General features: G+C 37.4%; 1 protein-coding gene across 4 annotated transcripts in view; it reads left to right on the top strand.

Moving 5' to 3' along the window:
- fndc3bb (fibronectin type III domain containing 3Bb) overlaps positions 1 to 26,076 on the top strand; it is a 74,116-nt gene that overhangs the window by 37,991 nt on the left and 10,049 nt on the right. For 2 of the 4 annotated variants that reach the window (XM_055181993.2, XM_055181994.2), the window contains exons 7-22: positions 960 to 1,018; positions 3,688 to 3,851; positions 4,092 to 4,151; positions 4,300 to 4,438; positions 5,984 to 6,037; positions 9,798 to 9,922; positions 10,283 to 10,457; positions 11,693 to 11,779; positions 13,918 to 14,053; positions 14,142 to 14,213; positions 14,754 to 14,875; positions 15,322 to 15,427; positions 16,177 to 16,358; positions 18,443 to 18,556; positions 21,536 to 21,685; positions 23,357 to 23,643. In XM_055181993.2, coding sequence (XP_055037968.2) covers positions 960 to 1,018; positions 3,688 to 3,851; positions 4,092 to 4,151; positions 4,300 to 4,438; positions 5,984 to 6,037; positions 9,798 to 9,922; positions 10,283 to 10,457; positions 11,693 to 11,779; positions 13,918 to 14,053; positions 14,142 to 14,213; positions 14,754 to 14,875; positions 15,322 to 15,427; positions 16,177 to 16,358; positions 18,443 to 18,556; positions 21,536 to 21,685; positions 23,357 to 23,643 — 2,032 coding nt within the window. The remainder of the gene's footprint in view (positions 1 to 959; positions 1,019 to 3,687; positions 3,852 to 4,091; positions 4,152 to 4,299; positions 4,439 to 5,983; positions 6,038 to 9,797; positions 9,923 to 10,282; positions 10,458 to 11,692; positions 11,780 to 13,917; positions 14,054 to 14,141; positions 14,214 to 14,753; positions 14,876 to 15,321; positions 15,428 to 16,176; positions 16,359 to 18,442; positions 18,557 to 21,535; positions 21,686 to 23,356; positions 23,644 to 26,076) is intronic. The other 2 variants (XM_055181997.2, XM_055181995.2) reach the window with 2 other exon arrangements.

Here is a 26,076-nt window from a genome sequence, read left to right as displayed (position 1 = left end):
GTACTCTCGTGTATGCGTAGAAAAAGAGACTATACCCAGGGCTTTGTGTTGTTGTGTAATAGCGACCTGTAGTGGTGAAAATCCACATATTGTGGCTTTAAAGTTATGAGTTTTGCGCATTTTGTGAAGTATTAACTGTGCTGTATTATGTTTTTTATTTTTTTATTTAGCACTTTAGTTTTCATATGATTTAATGCATAGACTATTACAGCAGGGAAAAATCCAACTTTTTTATTAAAACAATATAAATTAAAACTATTTACAGTGCTCGGCACTCAACCCAAGTGCGTAATACCGTATAACTAAAACTTAGTACTACATCACATAATTTTCTTATGTCTTTACTCATAAGATAAGCTATTGATAAAGTACTTAAGTTTAACAGCTACAGTAGTCTTACTTCTCGTGACACATTGTTAGTTTTTTGGGTCCTGTGAGTAATTCAGTCAAGACCACACTGACCCACCGCGTTTGATTTTCAATCCATACATGGACTGGAAGCTAGGATTTTCCACTCATTTTTTCCATCCTGAATTAAATAAGAAAGAATCCACTCAAAACATCCTTTATATCCCCCACATCCAGCAACATTTCGTTAGGGGAAACCATACGGGTCAGTATGAGGTCATGTTACCATGACTTCATCACAAAGATGACTCATTGCAGAGGCCCCTCGGGCCCTGTAAGACCCAGACCTGTGAACCTCTCTCCCCAAAAGCTGCGTTCCTACTCGCTACTGGCTCACTGCAACCTTCCCATCCATCAGGATGTCCTCAGATCTTTATCTTTTCTCCCATCGCTGTTTGGTGATGTTGAATTTATGATTCTTTTCCCTTTTAAACCAGCACGGAGAAGTTGCAGACACACACACACACACACACACACACACACTGCTGATTTATGACTGACTTGGACAGATGTGGTTAAAATTCATCTATGTTACCGTCTTCTCTTTGTAGATCACGATGTGGACGTGAGGCGAGTTCAGGCCGTGCCATCAGGAATGGAAAAGCCCCAGGTGTGTGATTCAAAACATCTTGCCCTCACACATCTACTGTGTGTTTGGAGTCTTAAACATTAACTTGAGCATCATACTGCATATTTATGCTATACACACAAGTCTTACTCAAAACTTAGCTTTGGTAGGAATCAATTCAAGGCCCTGGGAAGTTTTTGAAAATATACATGCATAGATACAGGTCATTGAAAGTGCTTGAATTGATTTTATGCAAGAAGTTTTCTGGCAAAAAAAATCCATATTATTCCCTGTGTCATGTAGGATAATATCATTAAAAATTCTAGACTTTTTAAGCACGCGTGCTAAACTGTTTACTTTAAATGCTTATATCTTTTGTATGCGAATGTTGATTAATATAAAAATGCTTTTTTGCATAGTTGTGTTTGACACATGAAAACATCTTGGGTTACGTATGTAACTGTTGTTCCCTAAGTAGTGAACAAGAAGCTGCTTCTCCCTTGCCATACTTACTGCATCCCTGTGACGCCGTCTTTGGCAATATCTCAGATAGTGATATACTTCCTGGCTCCCGCGTCACCCTGTCTTTGTCGTTAAGCCTCACCATTGGTTGAATTTGATATACACATTCAGACGCACTTACCCCTGGAGGTGTCCAAAAAGTGTCACCGCAGTGATGCAGCGCGAGTTCCGTCAAAAGGGAATTTTAACAATGTATCTTAAAAGGTAACACGATGTAACCTTGCTCTCACTTGAAATGTGACCCCACATTTAGTCCTTGAATTTGTAGGTATTAGACCTGGGAAGTCCTTGAATTCGAAGTTAAATAAGGTGTGGGATCCCTGAGAAAAGCACCTTTCACCTTTTTTTTATCTACTTTGCAGTTGATGTTTCTACAGATGGTGAGAATGAAACAATCCCATTTACTTTCACTAGAGGGCAGCAGGAGTTAATGCTTGTCCTAATGATTCACTGATGGGGCCAAACTTAATGTTTATCATCTTTGTTGTTTGATTTTGTAATCGGTTTGTGGGAAAGAGCAGAAAAGCCAAGGCCATCAAATATGTGTGGTGTTTTTAGATAAGCAAGGTTCAGGATGCTGTGTTGATATAAAGTGACCCCAAAATGTATTGGGACACTTAATGGATGGATGTCAGGGCTAAACCAAATAGCATTTATTTGAACGAAACGCAGTGCAAGTTTGGTTTTCAAGCAAAACAGTTCACAAATGAAGAGTTTCGTTGCAAAACGAGATAATTCCGTTTTTTTAATTGTTCAGAAATCTAATTTTTTGGTTGTGCATTCCAATTAATATCAATGCAACTGCAGTTGTTTTGTTTTGATTTAAAAATTCATAATTTAAAAAATACAGCTAAGTAGCACCATAAAACAAAATAATAACATGATAACATAATAATAAACATGTTTTGACAAAAATGTTAAAAAATGGATTTATCTCGTTTTGCAACGAAACTCTTCAAATGTTTTTTAGCCATGTTAACATTTAGGAGATGCTTATATCCAAATTGACCTAATGCATTTACCTGTAGTTAAAATCACCTTTGAGGTTTGAGATCAGTAAAATAGTACTGAAAAAGTTAGAATATAATAAAAAAGGTCTGACATCATTTCTTTGCGAATTACACCTGGGTTTTATTTAATGTTATGTAATGCATTGACATTGATACGTTTGTAAATGTGCTGTTAGTGTTCCTGTATAGCTTCCGCTAAAATGCATACTGTAAATGTAAGTGCCCAAATACAACTACGGTCACGTTTTTAGTTTATTTCTTCTTTTTGTTACTTAACATGTCTGTGCTAATTCAATGATCATCCAGACAGTCGAAGCAAAAGAGATGTTTTGCATCACATAACATGATTCATCTGGTTTTTTAAAGCTGTAGCCTCTTCAGAGAAAGATGTTTTTATGTTTTGTGAATAAGGACTCGCTCTCGGTTGTGGTGTACATCAATTCATTCACTAAAAGAGTCTGCAGACACCCGAATTAAGCACTGATTTACAGCAGCTTCTGTTTACCAGACATCATAAATGATTCAGAGTCTGCTTTTTATCAGTTTAATTTATTTTTGGGACTTCTGTCTGCTTCTAGACTCTCTTTTTGACCATTTTACAATTTTTTTACTGTTTATTATGCAAAAATTGCCTTATTTTGAACCCAGCGTTGGGTCAAAAAAGGATGAGCCCAGCAGCTGGGTTGAAATTAACCAAGAAAATTTTTATATTTGAAACAACAATGGGTTAAAACAACCCAGCAGCCTTTGCACATATTGAAAATATGTGGAAAGATCATGTCTGGGTTTTATTATATTATGCCTAAAAACTGAATATAAAAGTATAATTTGCCCAATGAAAATTAGTCCTGCTTTTAGGAACATTAGATTGATGTGCATGGTGACATTTTGTTGTTTGTTTCATTTATTTTTTATTACAATGATTCGCAATAATTGTAATGTGTTTAAATGAAAAGTATTTATTTCTCAAGGTGTGCTGTTTGTTGTACCGCCTTAATTTATGCTGATTAACAAAAAGGTTTTGCATTGATGAGACCCATTTGGATGCATCACAAGACATCTGGATGCATTACAGTGATAAAAATTATGCAAATGGGAAAATAATGCAATGCTTGTCAGATACAAAATATTTTGTTACGGTATAAAAAGTCAATTATTCTTTTTATTTTGATCTCTCAGGTGTCTAAGGTCCAGTCTCGCTCTGCTCTTGTGTCTTGGGCAGCTGCTCACTTGCCAGGGTCTTCTGGGCGGGGCTTGCAGGGAGAAGCAGCTCCGCCCACCTGTAACTATGAACTACAGCTTACGGATAAGGGACGGGATGGGAAATACAAGGTTGTGTACAGGTAAGTACCTCCGTGTACAGACAGACATGGAAGCGAAAATAAACATTTTAGATGTCTAGACAAATCTTTAATTTTAAGAAAACGAGATTGGAAATTATCTGAGATGCATCTATTTTCCAAATCTCCACAGAGAAGCTTATGGGCTATTAATATAAAGTACACTAAAAGCTGAAGCAGGTCTGATAGGATGCTTAAATTTTTTAGCCTTGCAATCAGAGCGCTGTATGTCTTACATTTCAGTGGTGAAGAGCTGCAGTACGCCCTCACTGACCTTAGACCAGCCACAGACTATCATGTCAGGTAAAGCTATGGGCTTTGAATTTAATGGCCAAGATGTGTGACTTGATTTCTGATAAAGGTTTAAATTTGTGATTAAATTAGTGTTTATGATTTTAATTGTGATGATTGGTTGTTTATCCGGTATGACTGTAATGTGCATGTGTTACAGAGTAAGCGCAGTGAGTAACTCTGTAAAAGTCCCCTGTTCGGATGCGAGGGCCTTCACTACGCATTGTGGACCCCCTGATACACCTCTACCCCCCAGACTGACCAATCGCACAAAAAGCTCCCTCACATTGCAGTGGAAGGTACATTTGTTTCCAAAAGCGGTATTGTAAAATACCGCGTTGTGGATTTTGCTATGCTGACCCAACAAAGTACCAAACTGTTTATCAAACAGAAGTAAAACGACATTGGGTCTCATTCACTAAGCATGCACAAATTTGTGCGTGAGATTTGTGTACGGATGTTTTCACGAACAAATCGTGATTCAACAAAAACTTTTGTATCAAAATGTTTTCTAAATGTATTCAAAAATTCAAGAAAACCTAAAACCACTCGTTCACTATAATCAAATACGAGGCTATAATTATAAAGTTTATAATAATTTTGATATATAAAATGTACATGATTATATTTTATATTATAATATTTTCTGTATTATATATTATTATATTTGATCTATATTATTATTGTATACATTATATTATACATTATTTTAGCCTACTTATTTTTTCTAAACATATAAAGAAGATGCGTAATGACAAATCTTCACGCTTTCCTTCCTCACTTTTTAAATCTCTATATGAAAGCGTCTGCTTAAAGGTGCAGTGTGTAAATTTTAGCAGCATCTAGTGGTGAGGTTGTGAATTGCACCAACGGCTCAGTCTACTGCTCACCCCTCGCTTTTAAAACGCATGGAGAAGCTACAGTAGCCACCACCGGAAAACATGTTATCGTCGGAGACAACTTAGTAAAAAAGTTTGTCTGTTAAGGTCTTCTGTAGAAACATGGCGGCACAAAATGGCGACTTCCACGTAAGGGGACCCTTGGTTTATGTAGAACGTCTCATTATAAGGTAATAAAAACATAATAGTTCAATATAAAAAAGTCTTTATACACCCCTGATAATATAGTTTTGTATATTATTTTGTATTTTTGTCAAGAGATCCTTCTAAAAATTACACACTGCACCTTTAATGCGGAATATAAACGTAATTTAAGAGTAATGAGAAGTCCAAACGTAAATCACTTGATCTCCTGTCTGTTTTATGTAAGATACAGATGCGCGTCTCTGTCATATTAATTAAATGTCATATTTGTACACGCATCCAATACTTCTTTAATGTTACTCCGGTCGGTGGAAAGCACTTGCTTCCTCCAGCAACAGCAAAACCTCCCAAATAAAAAATGCAAAGCGAAGCAGAACTTTACCGATAATAAATATGATCATGGATTTCTTTTCGAGCTCTTGCTTCTATGACAAACTGCTCTTAAATTTTCTGTGGACTAGCGCTGCGCTGAGAAGAAAGCCCTTATATAGAGCTGTGTTGGGCGTGTTTTATGCAAATTACCAACTTTGTGCATGCGGCCGCTCGTGTAGTGTGCATATAAATACGAAAACCGTGCGCAGTTATTAGTGAATGAGACCCAATGTCTTTAAAGCTCCCATAACACAGGCTCATCTCATGTTAATCTTGGAGCTGTGTTTGCAGCAATGGTAAAATATCCATACATCTGTGATCGCTCATTAATAAAAAAAATGAATGCACCGTTTGTTTGTTAATAATTATTTATTGATCATTTATATAAACACACCTTTATCATACTAAAATCTTTTCTGTTATTTTTAGCCTCCTGCGGACAACGGCTCAAAAATCACAAGTTATAGACTAGAATTGAATGAGGTATGTATTACCTGGTCGTATTCTTACTGTATTGTATTCTGGATGTGATATTTACTCTGGTTGAATAAAACAATGGTGAAAAGCTGAAAGAGGGTTGGGTGAAAGTCACAAATGGGGTTTTGTTGCTTTTCTTTCGCTGTCTTTGTATATCACTATCAGGTCTTACATCATCGTTGCCTTTTCGGCTTTATTGTGTTTTATAAAAGACGAAGGTCATACTGTACTGTAGGTGTATACATGTTCATATGCATTTAAATTGCAGATTAATTCACCCTATAAGACTTAATTGTCTAAATGAATGTGTGTAGTTCTTTCATGCGATTCATAGTCTTTACTGAAGGTTTGAAAGTATTTGTCCTCTGTCTGATCTCGCCTGCACCTGCAGCCGGATACTGAATTAATCTTTCCTCTGTTCTTTTATCTGCTGGATTGGGACAATATGTGCTATGGCTTTGATGTTGTTTGTACTGTATTTTCTTCAGTATATGAAACATTGGTACTCTAGAGACAGCAGTTTGATTTTGAAGGACTAGTTCTCGTAAAAATGAAAATTATTTTATCATTTATAGTCATCCGATTCTTAATAATTCTGTCATAGTATTGACTGCCGCTCTAGCTTTTTCAGGAGATTCATAAGTAGGGCTTTCACAATGATTAAATAATCGTCTCATTGCGATTGTTTGACCTCATCACGATGATTTCAGATCACCGCAATGATCGCACATCTCTCTAAAAACACAAGGGGGAGCTGCAGGAATGTATTTTTTTGCAGCCATTACAGACTTGTGGTCCAGTACTAATATGACCTTAAAAGGATTGGCTACTATTAAAGGCCTGTTCTGGTATAGTCAGTTTGTTTTGATTGCATTTTTATTTTCAGTTATTTTTCAGACACTTTATTGTTTATTTTATATGAAAAATTTTCAGTTTTTAAAAGATATATTCATTAAATAATTACTTTTAAATATGTGCTGTGTATTAATATTTACTGCCAGGTAAACCTTGCAAAAGATTTAATTTAAATATTCTCAACAATGTGTGAAAAGAAATTTATGAACAAACTAAAAAATGTATGAGAATTAAATGTCAAATAAATAAAACAGACAACTAATTGTCATAATCGCCACAATTTATTAGACAGTTAACCGTCAGCCAAATTTCATAATCATGACAGCCCTGTTCATAAGAGATGTAGCAATGTCTGAAGAGTCGGTTTCGGTGAAAGCATCAATCCAATTCACATAGTCGGTCTAAATTATCTGCCCATCACACGGATAATCGAATAATAAACCACATTTTGTTTTTAAAGGGATAGTTCACCCAAAACCAAAAATTCTGACATAATTTATTTACTCTCTTTCAAGTTGTTCCAAATTTGTATAAATTTCTTTGTTATTCAGAACAAGAATATATTGTATCCAATGTACCATTGACTCTGTTTGTTGTATTTTTCCTACTATGGAAGTCAGTGGCGCCCCAGATCTGCTTGGTTACAAACAGATCTCCCTTTAAAGGAAAACACCATCGTTTTTCAATATTTTACTATGTTCTTACCTCATTTCAGACGAATTAATACATACCTATCTTTTTTCAATGCGTGCACTTAATCTTTATACAGCGCGTTGTGAATGTGTTAGCATTTAGCCTAGCCCATTTATTCCTTAGGATCCAAACAGGGATGAATTTAGAAACCACCAAACACTTCCATGTTTTCCCTTGTTAAAGACTGTTACATGAGTAGTTACACAAGTAAGTATGGTGGAACAAAATAAAACGTGGCAATTTTTTTTTAAGCGGATAAAATGAGAAGTGCTGCAAACTAAGTGCTCTTCCACCATATGATATAGTTCTTATGTTTTTATCCACTTAAAAAATCGCCACATTTTATTTTGTGCCACAATACTTACTCGTGTAACTACTCATGTAACAGTCTTTAAATAGGGAAAACATGGAAGTTTGTTTGTTGGCTTCTAAATTCATCCCTGTTTGGATCCCAAGGAATGAATGGGGCTAGGCTAAGTGCTAACACATTCACGATGCGCCGTACAAGGATTAAGTGCACACACTGAAAAAGGTAGGTATGTATTAATTCGTCTAAATTGAGGTAAGAACATAATAAAATATTGAACAACTGTGGTGTTTTCCTTTAAAGACGTAGTTATAGACCGTTTCAGCAGTAACAACCTAAACAAGCGGCTGTCGCGGTCTGCACGTAACTTCCGGTAAACTCCGCTAAGAATAAATAAAAACAAAGTTCTTTAAACGTTGTTTATTTTTATAACAAGCAAAATAAAACACATAGATAACCTAGAAAACCAAAACATTTGTTATTTTCGACGAGGCATTTGTTAAAGAGATCAGTTTAACAACTAGTCAGACCCTTAAAAAAACGAAACCGTAAGTAAAGTTCGGATCCAGACATGTATCACGTGCGTCCGATGAAACCGTCTATTCTTGTTTTCAGAGCCGGACAGTAACGGAGTACATTTACTTGAGTACAGTACTTAAGTACAATTTTGAGGGATCTGTACTTTACTCGAGTATTATTTTTGGGGAGTACTCATGACTTTACTCAAGTACATTTGAGAGGCAAATATTGTACTCTTTACTCCACTACATTTCTATCCATAACCGTGAGTACAAGTTACCTCTTCTAAAAAAAAAAGGAAAAAAGAAAAATCTCAGAAACCCTCGATTTGTTGTTTCCCTTTTCTCAAATGTGATTGGATTGTGCAGGCGCCACTGATTGGGACAGCCTATCAGCTATCACCTTCAGCTTTCCGCCAAAGTCCCAACTCCCAATAGTCAGATTTAGATAAGAGAAGAAATCATGGACGAAACAATGGATAAAGACACAGCAGGTTATTATTAAACTGGTTTGCAGTGACATTAATTTCTTAATTTATGCCAGGAGTGCAAAATAATTAATCTGAAACGTTCGTTATTTTGAATAGAAATCATCAAACATTCATTCTCGTCTTCTCCGGTTTATTTGTATTCAAATACATAAAATATACAGAATCCGCCAGGGCTATTAGTACATTTCCACTGAATTATGCGATCTGAAGAGCTCAAAGAGCGAACGGAGTGATATGTGTGTCTCCTCTTCCTGATTTGTGTCAGATTTGACCTCAGAGCTCTATCATTTGTTGTACAGCTGTCAATCATCTCACGTGCTTCAATGTGCACTGTGGCAGTAGTAATGCAAAATTTTTAAATTTACTCTTGTACTCTTGATACTCAAGTACTTTTAAAAACAAGTACTTTTTACTTTTACTTGAGTAGACATCTGACTGCAGTACTTTTACTTGTACTTGAGTAAAATTTAGCAAGGGGTAACTGTACTCTTACTCAAGTAATGAACCTGTGTACTCTGTCCGCCTCTGCTTGTTTTAAGAGTTATAACGGTGGGTAAATGGTGAATATGAATTTTTGTAAGGACTAGTTTGTGTGCTTTCAGCTTTCATGTTGACATTATTTCAAGCTTTTTAGAGATAATTAAAACTCAAGTTTCACCAGAGGATTTTGGCAACCATTTCCCTCCACAGAAGCCATGCAAAATTTAATTCTGGCTCCTGTTGTCGTTGTGACAATTAACACAGCTGCCAGCAACCATTTAGCTGTTTGTTCTTTTCATGTTAAGAGCGTTTTTGTTCAGACATGATGTGGACACAGCATGTGTCTGTCCCTTACCTCTGTGTTTTATAGTCTTAATATTTTTTTATTTGTCACCACTGACAGCATCATTATGTACTTGCAGGGGAAAAAGAACAGCGTTTTCCGGGACTGTTACGTTGGACCTCAGCGACACTGCAAAGTCGGGAAGTTGTGCCCTGCTGTTGGTTATACGTTTCGATTGGCCGCACTAAATGACAAAGGCTCCAGGTTTGTATATTTGGTTGTATATTGACAGAATGCACAATGATACTTTTATGTAAGTGAAATATTGTATTTTGAATTGATTATTTGCAATAAATTTGAATATAACCCACAGCCTCTCTGCTTCACGCTAAAATACATTACATAATAAAACTTTGGCCCTAAATCGTCCTTGTGTTTAATGACGTGGTAAATGAGAAAATTCGCCCCTACACTACTTGCCGACACTGCAAATTCACAAAGGGAGAAATCCAAAAAATGTATAACCTTAAAATGCATTTCTCAGGCTTTCAGGGCACATAAAATCTTTAAATAAAATGGATGGCTTTTTATGACTTCAATGCGTTTAACTCTCTTTCTCTGCAGTGGATTCAGCACAGAAGTCGTGTTTTACACCTCCGGAAGTCTCCCACAGACGTCCTTACCGCCAATGCTGGTACTGGCAGGTCCATCGTGGGTTACGCTGGAGTGGACCCGACCGAACAGCTGCAGTCCTGAGGAGGTGGTCACATACATCTTGGAGATGCAGGATGAGAACAAGGTTTTGAACTCCCACATCCCATAATTCACCTGTGCATTCATCATTTTGTTGTCATACAGTGGCGTGTTTACCCACCACGCAAACCACACAATTGCATGGGGCCCCCGGGCTTGGGGGGCCCCCTACTTGCCACAAGGTGTGCGAAAGTATGTTATGTTTATTCAGACCCAAATCTAAGGTACGGATAAAGCACGCCCAAGCGAGAGATGTGTGAGTATGTACGCAGAAAAATATTTGCGCACATCCTTGCGAGGACACATATAAGCTACTTCATGAGCGAAACTATACGGGAAAGCGCACCTCTGCCTAGCGTGCACAAATGCAGCCACACAAGTGCTAAAATGAGCGCTCGCTCGACTCTCTCTGTGCTCCCGTAACTGCACAACATTCGCTCGATGGTCAAGTTTACTTTAAAGACTTTGGGCTTCACACCTGTGATTGGTGGTTTGGTTTGATCAGTGACACGCATCTTTTGTTCCACGCTCGTAGAGGTATAAACATGATAAAGACACGCAGGGGTTTAAATCATGTCGAAAATACATAAATCATATTCTGTATCTCATCATTGTCATTAAAATCTCATATATGCTTTGCTTAGGGCCCCCAAAATGGTAAACACGCCAATGGTTGTCATATACACCATAAATGTTCTCATTGTTGTGGGAATATCCTGGGTGTCCAGTGTATCAGTGGCAACTCGTGACTGCTCATCCGAGGGGTACAAATTCAAAATATGTGTTTGTTGCTTCATGTAAACCATGTGCATCACGTGTTTTGTCAAAATAAGTGCCTGCTGCACGCGAGTCAAAACCGTTTATGATAATAGAGACGCTCACCTTCACAAAATACACGCAAGACACTCCCTTAACAGTAAACTCTGCCAGATACTCGCATAATCTTATGCGTAATCAAAGGTGAGCGTCTCTTTTTTTTACCACACACATGACGGGCTACATATATGTTGTGACGAACTTCCCATCGCGCGCCCTCAAAAAAAGAAGTCATCGGCCGACACTGCAGTGTATTAGTTTTCAGCTTGTTAAAAGCTGTGACCTGTAGTTTTTGATATTAATGGATTGGTGTGTGTTCGTTCGTGCGTGCATGTTCGTTTGTGCGTCTACATACAAACAAACACACACACACACACACACACACACACAGTTTACACTCCCTCATTTTTTTTATAACAATTTTATAAATATTGTTGTTTACTAAATGATGATGTCATTTGTCAGGGACTGGAGTTTCAGGCAGTATACAGCGGTGTGGAACTGAACCGTAAGGTGGAACCACTAAGAAGAAACACGCAGTACAGATTCAGGGTAAGTCATGAGTCATTTTACCATCACAAATTGAAACAACATGTCTCAAAAGCTTATGTGGCTGTTTATACTCTGTATAAAGATGCATTTTGGTCAATCGGATCACAAGTGGACGAGAGAGACTCATTCACATTTACACCTGGTATTTTAACCCGTCTCTTTTTTCCACGTTTGCCTGCTTCTATCTTGATTACTGAGGGGGTGGTTTGTGGGCGAATTTATCTGCTTTCGTTTAAACACGAGAAGTGTCGGTTTAAATTGACGCAAACTTTGCACATGTAAGAGCTTTCTGTGATATTTCAGAAAATGTATGAAATGGATTGCACAACTTTCAAACGCTTGCAAAATAAAACCAAAAAGAAAGAGGCTGAGAGTAGTCGCTTTAGTTATTTCAATGAAAGCCTAAAGATTGCGCTGCACACTATGTTCACGCTAGAAGTCAGCTCTGATGTAAAAACATTGTGCTTTGTACATTACATTACATCTATAGGCAGAGAGTAGGTGCTTTTATGTGGCTGCTCGAACACATTCGACCACATGCGCGTCTACACCATAAAAGCAAGGTCTAATGCATTTTCGACTACCTGTGAATGTGGATGAGCGCCAAACATTTCACACCTTGTTTATACCTGTGTTTAGCATCATCCACTTGTCCGATCGACCAAAACGCATCTTAATACCAGGTGTAAACAGGCTCTTTGTTATGTTCAAGTGTGTAAACACACAACTGTAACCAACTTGAAAACACCACATTCCCCAGCCAATTCAATACATCATTTCCTTTTTGTTAATCAGGCAATTAGTGATAATCTAATGAGCTTTCATTTCTTTATCAGCTCCTATTTAACCTGGAGCTCTTTCTCAAATCCAGCAGCTGTTGATGTTGCTGGAGGAAGATGTCAATCGATTTCCCGTGGTGATGCATGTTAAAGCCTTTTAGTTTAATCTGTGTTAAGACGGAGAGAACAGTGTGTGCGTTATCAGGAGAATTTCAGGGGATTCGAACGTCATTTCTGTTGATCATTCGGATCAGACCTGCGTTCAGAGGTTGTTTCGTTCACTAAGCAAAACTGTTCTGAATCTTTAATGAAAATCCAAGTAAGAGGATGTTAATTGTCGTCTGATGTCACTACGACCTTAGAGACTATAAATGTCATAATAGTGAGGTGTTTACTGGAAGCGATGTAGTATGTACTTCAAAATATGTGCTGTTTCTTAAAGGGGACATATCATAAAAATCTGAAGTGCTATAATTGGGTTTTATCAACCTAGAAAATGTGAAAAAGAAACTTAGTTTTGGTAAACCATTCTCTGCAAGCATGTGAAAAAGTAGGTCATTGAAATTTGGTTCCCCTTGTGATGTCAGAAGGGGATAATACCGCCCCTTAATCTGCACTAGTTAAAGGATGTTAATTGCATGTTAAAGGACACACCCCAAAACAGCACATTTTTGCTCACACCTACAAAGTGACAATTTTACCATGCTATAATAAATAATAATAAATTATATAGTGTTTTGAGCTAGAACTTCACATACATACTCTGGGGACACCATAAATAAAAAGATTTGTTTGACATCTTAAAACACTTGTGAAATGTTCCCTTTAAGAATCAATTATGAAATGCACAGATTTTGCAACAATAAATATTTAAAGCAGTTGTATGTTACATTGTTTAACATGACATCATCACGTATGTATGAAATTATGTTCAAGTATCATCTTAAAAATGCAGACATTTGTATGAATTATTTTATAAAGTCTTCGTTGGCAATATGATCAGCCATTTGTATATGAAGAGTTTCGTTGCAAAACGAGATATACACCGTTTTGTTAATTGTTCATAAATGACGTTTTTTGGTTTTGGATACCAATTTATTTGAATGCCACTGCAGTTGCTTTGTTTTTATTTAAACCTGCATAAATTAAAAAATACAGCTAAGTAGCACCATAAAACAAAATAATAACATGATAACATAATAATAAACATGTTTTGACAAAAATGTTAAAAAATGGATTTATCTCGTTTTGCAACCAAACTCTTCATATTTTCATTGGATTTTTTTGCATTCGATGCATATGTAAAATTTGCATGTTGTGAGTAATATCCATGCATATAACAACTGTCGCCCCCTACAGCTCATCACGTGTAATGGCGAGTGGCGGAGCGCACCAAGCTCTTTGCTGGTGTGTAAGACGACCCCGGACAGACCCGGACCTCCGATGAATCCTGCAGTAAACACGATCACATATCACAGCTTCTGTGTAACATGGGGTAACAAACGTCAGCATTTTATAAATTCAACAGGTTTTACCAGGTTTTTATTGCCCATTTTTATTGTAATAAATCTTTATTACATCAGAACCTCCACAAGACGATGGTGGATCAGGGGATTTGACATACGTCCTGGAAATATCAGAAGGTGATTCTGAAGGTATTAAGATATAATTTAGAAATAATTACATTTAATTTAATAAAAAATTGTCCTTGAAGTGCAGATGTCTTTTTTGTAATTATCATTATTTATTAAAGGTCAATCTTATTAATTAATTAATTTAATGCAGTACTTTGTAATACATAGATGTTTAATTAAATAACTATATATATATATATATATATATATATATATATATATATATATATATATATATATATATATATATATATATATATATATATATATATATATATATATATATATATATATATATATATATATATATATATATATAAAAATATATATATAAAAATATATATATATATATATATATATATATAAAAATATATATATAAAAATATATATATATATATATATATATATATATATATATATATATAAAAATATATATATAAAAATATATATAAATATATAAATATATAAATTAAATATTTCATTTAAACATTTGATGTTTTTTTTTTAATTTATTCACCCCAGACAGATGTGTTTGTGATTAATCATAGTGTTTGTGTTAAGCAGACAGGCAGTGGTCGACTCTTTATAGAGGACCAGAGAGGAAACATTTGTGTAAAGATCTCAAACCGGCAACGCGCTACTCACTAAGACTCAGCTGTGTCACTACTGGTGGGCAGAGCCAGGTATGAGTTGAGAAATGTGGAAAAATCATTTATTCAATAATTCACATTACAGTACCATCTGTTAGGGCTGCTTAATGATTAGTCAAGACTATTCGTTTGCAGAATAAAAGTTTTTGTTTACATAATTATTATACACAGTACAGTATGTATATATAAATACAAACACATGTATGTATAATTTTAAGGAAAAATATTTTGATATAATAAATACTTATATATGATATAAATTATATGTAGATCTACAAAATAATGTTTATATACATGCAAATATTTCTTAAATATATGCATGCATGTTTGTGCATTTATATATACATGATTATTATACACATTACACACACATTTAATACGTAAACAAAACTTTTATTCTGCAAACGATTAGTCGCGACTAATCGTTAGGCAGCTCTAGCATCTGTGTTATAAATGTACTCATTGAATATATTTTACAGTGCTCAGATGTCTTGTCTGCATGCACTCTGAACCCGCCCCCTGGCCGATGTCAGCCGCCGAGAATTGTGGGTAACGCTAAACACAAAGAACTCAGCGTGCAGTGGGGTGAGATTTAATTTATTGTATTTTTTAATGCATAAGCTGTTATTATTGGGCTCTATTTTGTTAATAGCTGAAAAAGATCTTCGGTTGTAGTTTAGCAAATTTTTTATTCGTTAGAAGAAGAATGAGACCGCAAAAACAACCTTAAAGGACACCTGTCAGCTTTTAGATGTACCTGACAACAAGCATGCTCTATCCACACATTTCAGACTAGATAAATAAGCCCCAAAAAGTAAAAATTATAGACATTTCCAGAATAGACTACATGAAAGTATAATTTACACACTGACCATTATCATCACCATTTCGTGCACATCACCATTATGTGTGTGTTGGTTATGTGTAAGGTAGGCAGTTGTTTGTTATCTCTTATAGTCCTGCCTCACTGTTTTTGAAGGTGGGCGCATTCAAGAGGCAGACTACAGTCTATAAATAACTGTGAAATAGCAGTGCTGAATTCAGCTGTCCATGCTGACTCTCAGCAGACGTGATCTTCACTACATGTTCTCCATCACGCCAATTGATCAGGTCCTTCCTGTAGCTAGTGAGGCACAGGGTTGGAGAAAGAGTCGAGAGTCTTTTAGTTTTGAGAGGTTGGCGCCAGACGTACACAAGGTGGTCCTTTAAGGCCATTAATGTGATACTGCACACAAGTGTCTGAGATGATGGTTTGCGTATTGACTTTTTCAAAATTAATGCTTATTGTTTTTCTCTCTGTGTTTCCTGTTGGATTCCCTGCTTTTTACCTCCAGATGGATCTTTGTGTGGGGAAGAGCAAGAAGGTGTTGAGTTTAGCTTGGAGATGTGTGCAATGGAGGAGGACGGCTCAGAGCCGATTGAGGCGTACCGTGGATCAGAAACAGAGTGCACTGTGGGTAATTTGCTTCCTGGCACCACCTACAGGTTCCGAGTTCGTGCAGCCAACAAGGCAGGGGTAGGTCATACTTCATGCATGGGACAGTAAAAAAAGCTAGGATTTCTGCTTTATCTGCTTTACTGTATCTTAAATATGAAACTTGATTCATACACCGTTAGAAAGTACCAAATTCAATTCGAATTTCTGTCCAGCTGCATTAGTACACGGAAAAAGAAAAAGGTACTAAAGCTGTTATTGGATCGGTACCCTTTTAAAAAGTATACATTTGTACCTAAACGGTGCATTTTAGTATTGCAAAGATATATATTGGTGCCTCGCAGGTTCGTACCGGTACATCACAGGTACATATTGGTACATGACAGGTTCACATTGGCACCTCACAGGTACATTCCAGCGCCTCCCAGGTTCATATCGGCACCTCGCAGGTTCACACCGGTCATATAGAGCATCTCACAGGTCCATACCGGCACACTACAGGTATATATATCGGTACCTCACAGGGTTATACCGGTGCATTGCAGGTACATATCAGCACATCGCAGGTACATATCAGCACATCGCAGGTACATATCAGCACATCGCAGGTTCATACCAGCACCTCTCAGTCATATCAGGCACCTCACAGGTCCATAACGGCACACCACAGGCATATACCAGTACCTCACAGGGTCATATCAGCGCCTCGCAGATCCATACCGGCACCTCGCAGGTTCACACCGGCGCCTCTCAAGGTCATAATGGGCATCTCACAGGTCCATACCGGCACACCACAGGTATATATATCGGTACCTCACAGGGTTATACCGGTGCCTTGCAGGTACATATCAGCACATTGCAGGTACATATCAGCACATCGCAGGTTCATACCAGCACCTCTCAGTCATATCAGGCACCTCACAGGTCCATAACGGCACACCACAGGCATATACCAGTACCTCACAGGGTCATATCAGCGCCTTGCAGATCCATACCGGCACCTCGCAGGTTCACACCGGCGCCTCTCAAGGTCATAATGGGCATCTCACAGGTCCATACTGGCACACCACAGGTATATATCGGCACCTTACAGGTCATCCCGCTGCCTTGCATGCACATACCGGCACTACGCAGAGTCACACCGGCACCTCTCAAAGTCATACCGGGCACCTCACAGGTCCATACCGGTACACCACAGGGCCATACCGGCACCCCACAGGTCCATATCGGCACCTTGCAGGTTCACACCGCCACCTCTCAAGGTCATACCGGGCACCTCACAGGTTCATACCGGCACACCACAAGTATATATCGGTACCTCACAGCATCATACCGGCAACTCACCGGCATGTGCTAAACTGTTCTCTTTAAATGCTTATATCTTCTGTATGTGAATTTTGATTCATGCCAAAATACTTTTTTGGCATAGTTGTGTTTGACACATGAAAACGTCTCTGGTTACGTATGTAACTGTTGTTCACTGAGAAGGGAACGAGACGCTGCGTCTCCCTTGCCATACTTCCTGCATCCCTGTAACGCCGTATTTGGCAATATTTCAGATAGTGATATACTTCCTGGTTCTCGCATCACCCTGTCATTATCGTTAAGCCTCACCATTGGTTGAATTTGATATACACATTCAGACGGACTTATCCCTGGAGGCGTCCCCAAAGTGTCACCGCAGTGACGCAGCGCGAGTTCCCTCGAAAGGGAACTGTAACAATGTATCTTAAAAGGTAACACGATGTAATCTTACTTTCACCCCACATTTAGTCCTTGAATTTGAGGGTATTGGACCTGGAAAGTCCTTGAAAGGTCCTTGAATTTAAAGTTAACTAAGATGTGGGATCCCTGTAAATATTTAAAAAAAGGTAATTTAGACTTCGTATACTGTAGGAAAACAGCGGTCTTGTTAATAGTCTTTCACACAAACCCTACATCATATAACAAACCCTCCACATCCCCTCAGGATCTGTAAATAGATCAACCCTCTACTACGGCAAAGATATTAAGAAGCTAATTCAGCTGTCACAAGAGATGGATGGCTGCCAAACACAGTATACGTTTTACCTGCCACAAAAATAACAGATTCCCACCTTGTGGCACCATGCAGTGTATCCATTACTCTAGAAACTCAAATCAAGTATCTCTCTCTCTTTCTCCAGTTTGGACCCTACTCTGAATCTGTGGAAATAAGCACCGCTGCTGGCCCTCCAGGCCAATGTAGCCCCCCGAACATCAATGTGACATCACATTCCTGTGCTTTTGTGACCTGGGAGGTGAGTTGGGTTGCTTTTTCTATTACAGGCGTGTAAATAAATAGTGAATCATGCTGTCATCTTTAAAATTGTCCAAATGATGTTCCACACTGGCGGAGTAATCCATTTTGAGCAACCGCCGGTGGCTTGTGTACACATAAACAAACATGTTTTGAATTGCGAGAATGGACTAAAAGCAGTTGTGGAAGCTGAAAACAACCTGTGGCGAAAATATCATCATTTACTCAAACAATGAGGAAAATTGCTCCTGCTGAAAGCAGAGTTTGTCCACACAATCTTTTTCTTCAGGAATTATACGACTTTATTTTCTATTTCAACTTTTGTCCTTGTGAAAGAACAGCTTTCAGAACAAACAAAGTCCTGGTTTCTGTTGACTTTGGTTATAAATTAGATTTTTTTTGTCTCATAAATGTCAAAATAAAAAAAAAATAATTGCCTTTACCTCCTGTTTGCATTCTTAAAAGGTTGTTAGCAGGGCCTAAAATGAACACTCGCCAAGGGCCAAATTCAAGTAAACATCGGCAGTAGCAAGTATATGAAATGGTGTTAATTGACATCGCTAACAAGTGTTGTTGACTTCATGCAGTGCTGCACTGACCAATCAGTGATTATGACAAGTTGAAAATTTTTATGTTAATGTTAACTCTTTCCCCGCCAGCGTTTTTAAAAAAAGTTGCCAGCCAGCGCCAGCGTTTTTCATGATTTTCACAAAAGTTTAATGCCTTCCAGAAAATGTTCTTCTTCAAATATATAAACAAACAAATGAAACCAAATGAAAGAACAGACCCTCTGCTTTCAAACAAAAAACCTGTTTCATCCTACCTTCAGTAGTTCTTTTGTAATCAGCTTTTGAATATGGGTAGGTTTCTGCAAAAACACCCCATTTTGAGCAAAAAGCAGAGATAATTCCATTTTTGTGACGGACTTTTCATAGAGATCCCATTCAGAGCGATCTTTAAAACAGACACGGACATGCAGCAGCTTGCCAGAGGGCAATACTTCCGGGTTTAAAAAGTTGCGGAAGGGCGCCACCTAGTGGATACTAGCGGTATTGCGGAAAGACAGAAATACTCGTCATTGGCGGGGAAGCGTTTTCTCTTGATTGACGAGATATCTCGTCAATGGCGGGGAAAGAGTTAAAGGTCCACTGTGTAGATTTTTAGCGACGTCTAAAGTCAAGATTGTGAATTGCAACCAACGCCTCACCCCTCCTTTTCGAAACTCATAGAGAAGCTATGGTAGTTGCCACAAGATAAACATGTCGTCGGAGTCAATGTTTTGACAAAATGCGCAGATTGTCCGTTTAGGGCTACTGTAAAAACATGGTGTTGCGAAATGGCGACTCCCCGTCCCATTTAACTCTTTCACCGCCAGCATTTTTTTTAAAAGTTGCCAGCCAGCGCCAGCGTTTTTCATGATTTTCACCAAAGTTTAATGCCTTCCAGACAATTTTGTTCTTCAGATATATAAACATACAATATACCAAATGAAAGAACAGACCCTCTGCTTTCAAACAAAAAAACCGTTTCATCCTACCGTGAGTAGTTCTTTTGTAATCAGCTTTTGAATATGGGTAGGTTTCTGCAAAAACACCACATTTTGAGCAAAAAGCAGAGATAATTCCATGTTTGTGACGGACTTTTCATAGCGATCCCATTTAGAGCGATCTTTAAAACAGACACGGACATGCAGCAGCTTGCCATAGGGCAATACTTCCGGGTTTAAAAAGTTGCGGAAGGGCGTCACCTGGTGGATAATAGCGGTATTGCGGAAAGACGGAAAATCTCGTCATTGGCGGGGAAGCGTTTTCTTTTAATTGACGAGATATCTCGTCAATGGCGGGGAAAGAGTTAAGGATACCTGCAGTGTATGTAGATACAAATGGCTCATTTTAAGGTAATAAAAACAATACAGTTCATTTTGTAAAGTCTTTATACACCACTAATAATACAGTTATGTATATTATATTGCATTTCTGACAAGAGGTCCTTCTAAAAGTTACACAATGCACCTTTATTAAAGGAAAACACCACCATTTTTCAATATTTTACTATGTTTTTACCTCAACTTAGACAAATTAATACATCCCTATCTTTTTTCAATGCGTGCACTTAATCTTTGTACAGCGCGTCGTGAATGTGTTAGCATTTAGCCTAGCCCCATTCATTCCTTAGGATCCAAACAGGGACGAATCCAGAAGCCACCAAACACCTCCATGTTCTCCCCATTCAAAGACTGCCACATGAGTAGTCAAACAAGGAAGTATGGTGGCACAAAACAAAACGTGGCAATTTTTTTAAGCGGAAGTGCTACAAACTAAATGCTCTTCCGTCATACAATATAGTTTTCATTTTTTATCCGCTTAAATTTTTTGTTTTGTGCGCACATACTTACTCATGTAACTACTCATGTAACATTCTTTGAATAGGAAAAACACGGAAGTGTTTGGTGGCTCCTAAATTCATCCCTGTTTGGATCCTAAGGAATGAATGGGGCTAGGCTAATTGCTAACACATTCACAACGCGTTGTACAAAGATTTAGTGCACGCATTAAATAAAGATAGGCATGTATTAATTCGTCTAAGTTGAGGTAAGAACATAGTAAATATTGGAAAACGGTGGTGTTTTCCTTTAACAAGTACTGTACTAAAATTATCAGTCCTGTAGAAGTGTTAGTTATTGTAATGTTAACACATACAGTTGTACCTTTTTGCTTAGTGTTACTGAAATATGTTTAGTTAGTGCAGATTTAGTTAATACAAATATTTATTACTCGTCCACTTTCTTATGTCATTGGCATGTGTGGCAAAAAATTAATTTTTATGCCCAGGTTGTGAGTCATTATTCAATGCGCACTCGCTGACTCTCATGCTTTCCCTAATGAAACCGTGTCGAACATGTAATTAGTCATGTATGGCTTGAGAACATGCATTTGTTTAGTGTCCGGAGCATAACACCTGCTGTGATTTCAATTCCCAGAGCAAAGAGAGTTCTGGGATAGACATTTCTGAGTACCGGCTGGACTGGGGACGTGATTTGGACTCTCTTGAGCTGCTCTACAGTGGAACGGAAACCCAATTTCAGATCTCCAACCTGGAGGCGTCAACAGAGTACTGCTGCAGACTGCAGGTACGTCATGATTTTGTCACATGACACTTAAAAATATATATATGTGACACTGTCTGTGAAATCCAGGCTTATAAGTCTAATTATGAGCATCAAATTTTTGATTTCACATAAATTTGACGTGACTTTACTCAGTCAATATTAAAGATATCAAGTTTATATTTTTACAAAATGTTCTTTAAATTATGTAGGATTTTTTTAAATGACTTTAGGTGGGTTTTCAGACAGGTTCACATTATCTACTTCCATCTGAGCCTATTTCTGCTCATTTGCTTTAATATTGTAGCTTGCAATGAAATCAATGACTTCTCAGAACAATACAGCACAATGAAATGCAAATAAGTCGACTCTTAATGTCTAGATCAAGTAAACGCATTACTCCCGTTGTTCCTGAAAGCAATTACGCTCCTATAATTGCGGCGAGCATAATCGCATTAAAATACATGGATTACCAAGAGCTTACATTGTAATTAGAAAACCCAGAGGTGTGTAAACCCTTAATTATACTGTATAATGCAGTGTGTTTGTTGTTTGCGGTTGTGTATTGATGAGAATATTTGTTGTAATTCTTGTATTTAAGAAACATGATATATTATCACCTCATTCTTTGTTTAATAGACCAATAAAAGTGCAAATAGACCAAGCCAATTCTAGGCCAAAAGTTCTTGTATGACTGTGAAATCTGACCTTCAGTTAATCATCTTTAGTTTTGGGGACCATCTGGTTATCTATCTATCTATCTAAAGCTAGGATTTTCATCGAAACATGATGCGAATCTTTTCAAAATGCACAAAAAACAAACAAATGCGAATTAGGTGTGTTTCCATCAAGTTCTTTGAGCGAATGACGGTGGTATTGTGACCAACAATAAATAAAAAGCACGCTTAGAAAATGGAGACAGGACTGCATTTTGTTACAAATTTACTATGAACTAAATGCTGTGCACAGAAATGCAGAAGAAATGAAGAGTTTTGTTGCAAAACGAGATAACCACCATTTTATTAATTGTTCAGAAATCTCGTTTTTTGGTTGTGCATTCCAATTAATTTCAATGCAACTGCAGTTGGTTTGTTTTGATTTAAACCTTCATAACTTAAAAAATACAGCTAAGTAGCACCATAAAACAAAATAATAACATGATAACATAATAATAAACATGTTTTGACAAAAATGTAAAAAAAATGTATTTAACTCGTTTTGCAACGAAACTCTTCAAATGCAGAATTGCGACGACGTTGTGCCCCATATATGGTAAAGACACTGTCAGCTGATACAGCTAGATGACGTCAGAATTTATTCGGCAATTGCATTTCCATCTCCCAGTCAAAAACCTACGGAGCCCCTAGGGGGAAATGAAGCAAAAATTAAAAAAAGTTTAGTTTCGCGTGCGCACGCAATAGTTTCACGTGACCACGCGAAACTAAACTTCTTTAAAAAAATTCTGCACATGAAAGTTTCACGTGAGCGCGCGAAAGTTTCACGTGAGCGCGCGAAAGTTTCACTCTAGGAAGAGCAAAAGTACGGCAGAGAAAGTGCATTCAGAACTCACAGTACCTGCATATCCAGTCAGCATATCCCAGGAAACACACACCTATACAGTTGTATACCTTGAATGCCCATTAAGTTGCTTTGTATAAATGCAAAAATGTAAAATATTGTGTGTGTTTCTTTTAGGCAGTGAATCACGCAGGGGCGGGCCCCTACAGTGATCTGGCGACCTGTCGGACCCCAGCAGCCGTCCCTGATGTCGTTTCCGGATTTCGTCTCCTGGACCACCCTCCGACAACAGACGACAGCGAGTCCTTCTTCCCCTCCACCTGTCTGGCGCTCACCTGGGACGAGCCGCGCTGTAACGGAGCTGAGATCATTTCCTACAGCATCTGCATGGAAGACACCATCATCACCATCAAAAACACAACCAGTCACGTTATCAGAGACCTGCTGCCGGACAGCGAGTACAGGTGAGTACACATCTAATATGCAGAATTACTTAAAACACAGCTTAAAAATCATACAGGATATGATGTCAACGTAAGCGCAGAATCATATTAGTCTTGTTTTGAGGTCACTGAGTTTTTCTTCTTCGGTTTTCAGCTCAGTCTCTGTTTTTTTTCTGATGGAGGTCAGTGTTTGTGCATTAGCGATGACTGGGAACTTATTTTCTCATTATTTCGGTCCCTGTAATATGTTAGGACTGCGATGGGCAGCTTGCCGAGTGTCTGTATCATTAGTTCAACAAATGGACTCCACTTACATCCAACCCTGTTCAGTAAATTAGTGCATTCTGGGTAAATCCTCTGTATGCTTCACTCTGGTAGTAATATTAGGATGCAGGTAAAAATTTGTTTATTATGGTCATTTTCTCCTTCCATACCACCCTTACAAAAATTGCTGTGATGTATCGGGTAATAATACCATGGAGTTTGGGTACCTGACTTGGGATACCTGACTTTACTTCAATATTTTGCATGTAAATTTCTATCTATCACGACAAACTGTGTATCATTGGAAAGGTCTAAGCCTTTAGAATACATATTTCAACAGTGTTTTATAAAATAAATTATGTAGGGAGAGTAAATTGATTCATTTATAAAGACCTCAAAACATTTATATCCTGCAAAATGTCACTGTACCGCCAGCGGGATGCCTACGTTTACTTCAGTGTTTTGCATTTTTGCAATTCTTATCCAATCATGACACACTATATATCGTTTGAAAGCTCTAAGAGTGTAGTTTTCATTTATTATCACCATTTTTGCAAAGGAATGACATAGTGAGAGCCATTTTCTAAAATGCCACGGGTCCACAGGTGGGCCCACTGTTAGTATATATTTTTAACACTAAACCCCTACTCTAAACCTAAAAAGACCTGACAAACTACCGTATATATCAATGGAAAGCTCTTAGAATGTAGTTTTCATATTTCAAGATCATCTGATGATAGAGATAATGTAGTGATAATGTCTTCTCCATAGGAATGCATCTTAATTATTATTTATTCATAACAATACATCCTATTATAAATCTTCAAAAATGTTGACAAACTATGTATCATTGGAAAGCTCTAAAGGGGATCGCACACCGGCCGCGCAGCACTGTTATAAAAGACGAAGCTTGCGCTATTTAATGTGCACTTCCGGTTTACAATACCTATGAGTTGTCCTAGACGCGACTCGGCGCGGTGCGACGCTGAGCTGCGCGGCCGGCGTGCGACCCCCTTAAGAACATAATTTTCATATTTTAAAACCTTTTTGCATTAATAATAATGCAGTGACAGTAATTTATTAATTTGTGACAAGAGTATGCAGCAAACCGTTGACACCTAGTGGCTGTTGTTGGTAAAACCACTAAAAGTGTCACACACCTCATTTTTTGTGATTTTAACTTGAGTTTTGGATCACAAGTACTTGAGACTTGTGGCTTCATGTTTATATTATTACTTTTGTGAAATATTTTTATAGTTTTATTTATAAGATGAATATGTTGTTGCATTATTTTTAACTTCTACGATAAACCTTAAATTGTCTTTGTTAAAACAAGACCAAGATTAGGTCTCTAGACCAAGAGATTTGTGCCAGTTAAGAGGTTAATAATATTGGACTATACAAGGACTTTAAAAAAGCACTAGGCGTGGGCCGGTATGAGATTTTGGTCGTATGATAACAACACAAAAATACCACGGTTTCACTGTGCTGTGGTATTGCCATTGCCACATTAAAATTATGTTATTAAATGTCTGTGTATAAAAACAACAACATTTCAACTGGACACAATACATTTTGTTTTTAAGCAACATACAACATGTATGCCGGCTAAAAATAAAAATAATAAATATTATAATATTAAAAAAAAAATGTAATCTATATTAAATATAAACATTAAATCAATAACATGACTTAATGATTTAATACATTTTGTCTCCTACCTAAACGGTATCACAGAATATTTTAGTGGTTTTAAAACCTTTGAAACTCTGTATACCTTGAAACCGGTAACCGGCCCATGCCTAGCACACACTTTCCGATCTTAAAAAATATTTGTTAGCTAATGCAATGGCATTCACTTTAGTCACTGTGTGTTCATGTTACTTTCATGTTCACTCATGGTGTTCTGGTCTGATCATAATGTTCGTCCAATATATTGCATAAGATTTCCTAAATATATTTGTGCACCTGCTTTTGTTTTTTGAGTCTTTATAAGCACAACAGAACATGAGTTCTGAGCATTGAGTGGGACTTTTTTGATAAAATTCGGATAAAAAGCTCTTGATTTTGTAAAAAAGCTTTTATGAAAACACAATAAATCTGTGTGCAGCTGTCTTAATAATGTCATAAACACTTAACGTTTCCATTAGTTATGTTTTTAGCCTGAAAACGTAGTGTATAAAGTACCTT

This window comes from Misgurnus anguillicaudatus, chromosome 25 (genome assembly GCF_027580225.2).
Source record: "Misgurnus anguillicaudatus chromosome 25, ASM2758022v2, whole genome shotgun sequence".
Lineage (NCBI taxonomy): Eukaryota > Metazoa > Chordata > Actinopteri > Cypriniformes > Cobitidae > Misgurnus > Misgurnus anguillicaudatus.
This window is presented reverse-complemented; position numbering and strand designations above follow the sequence as displayed.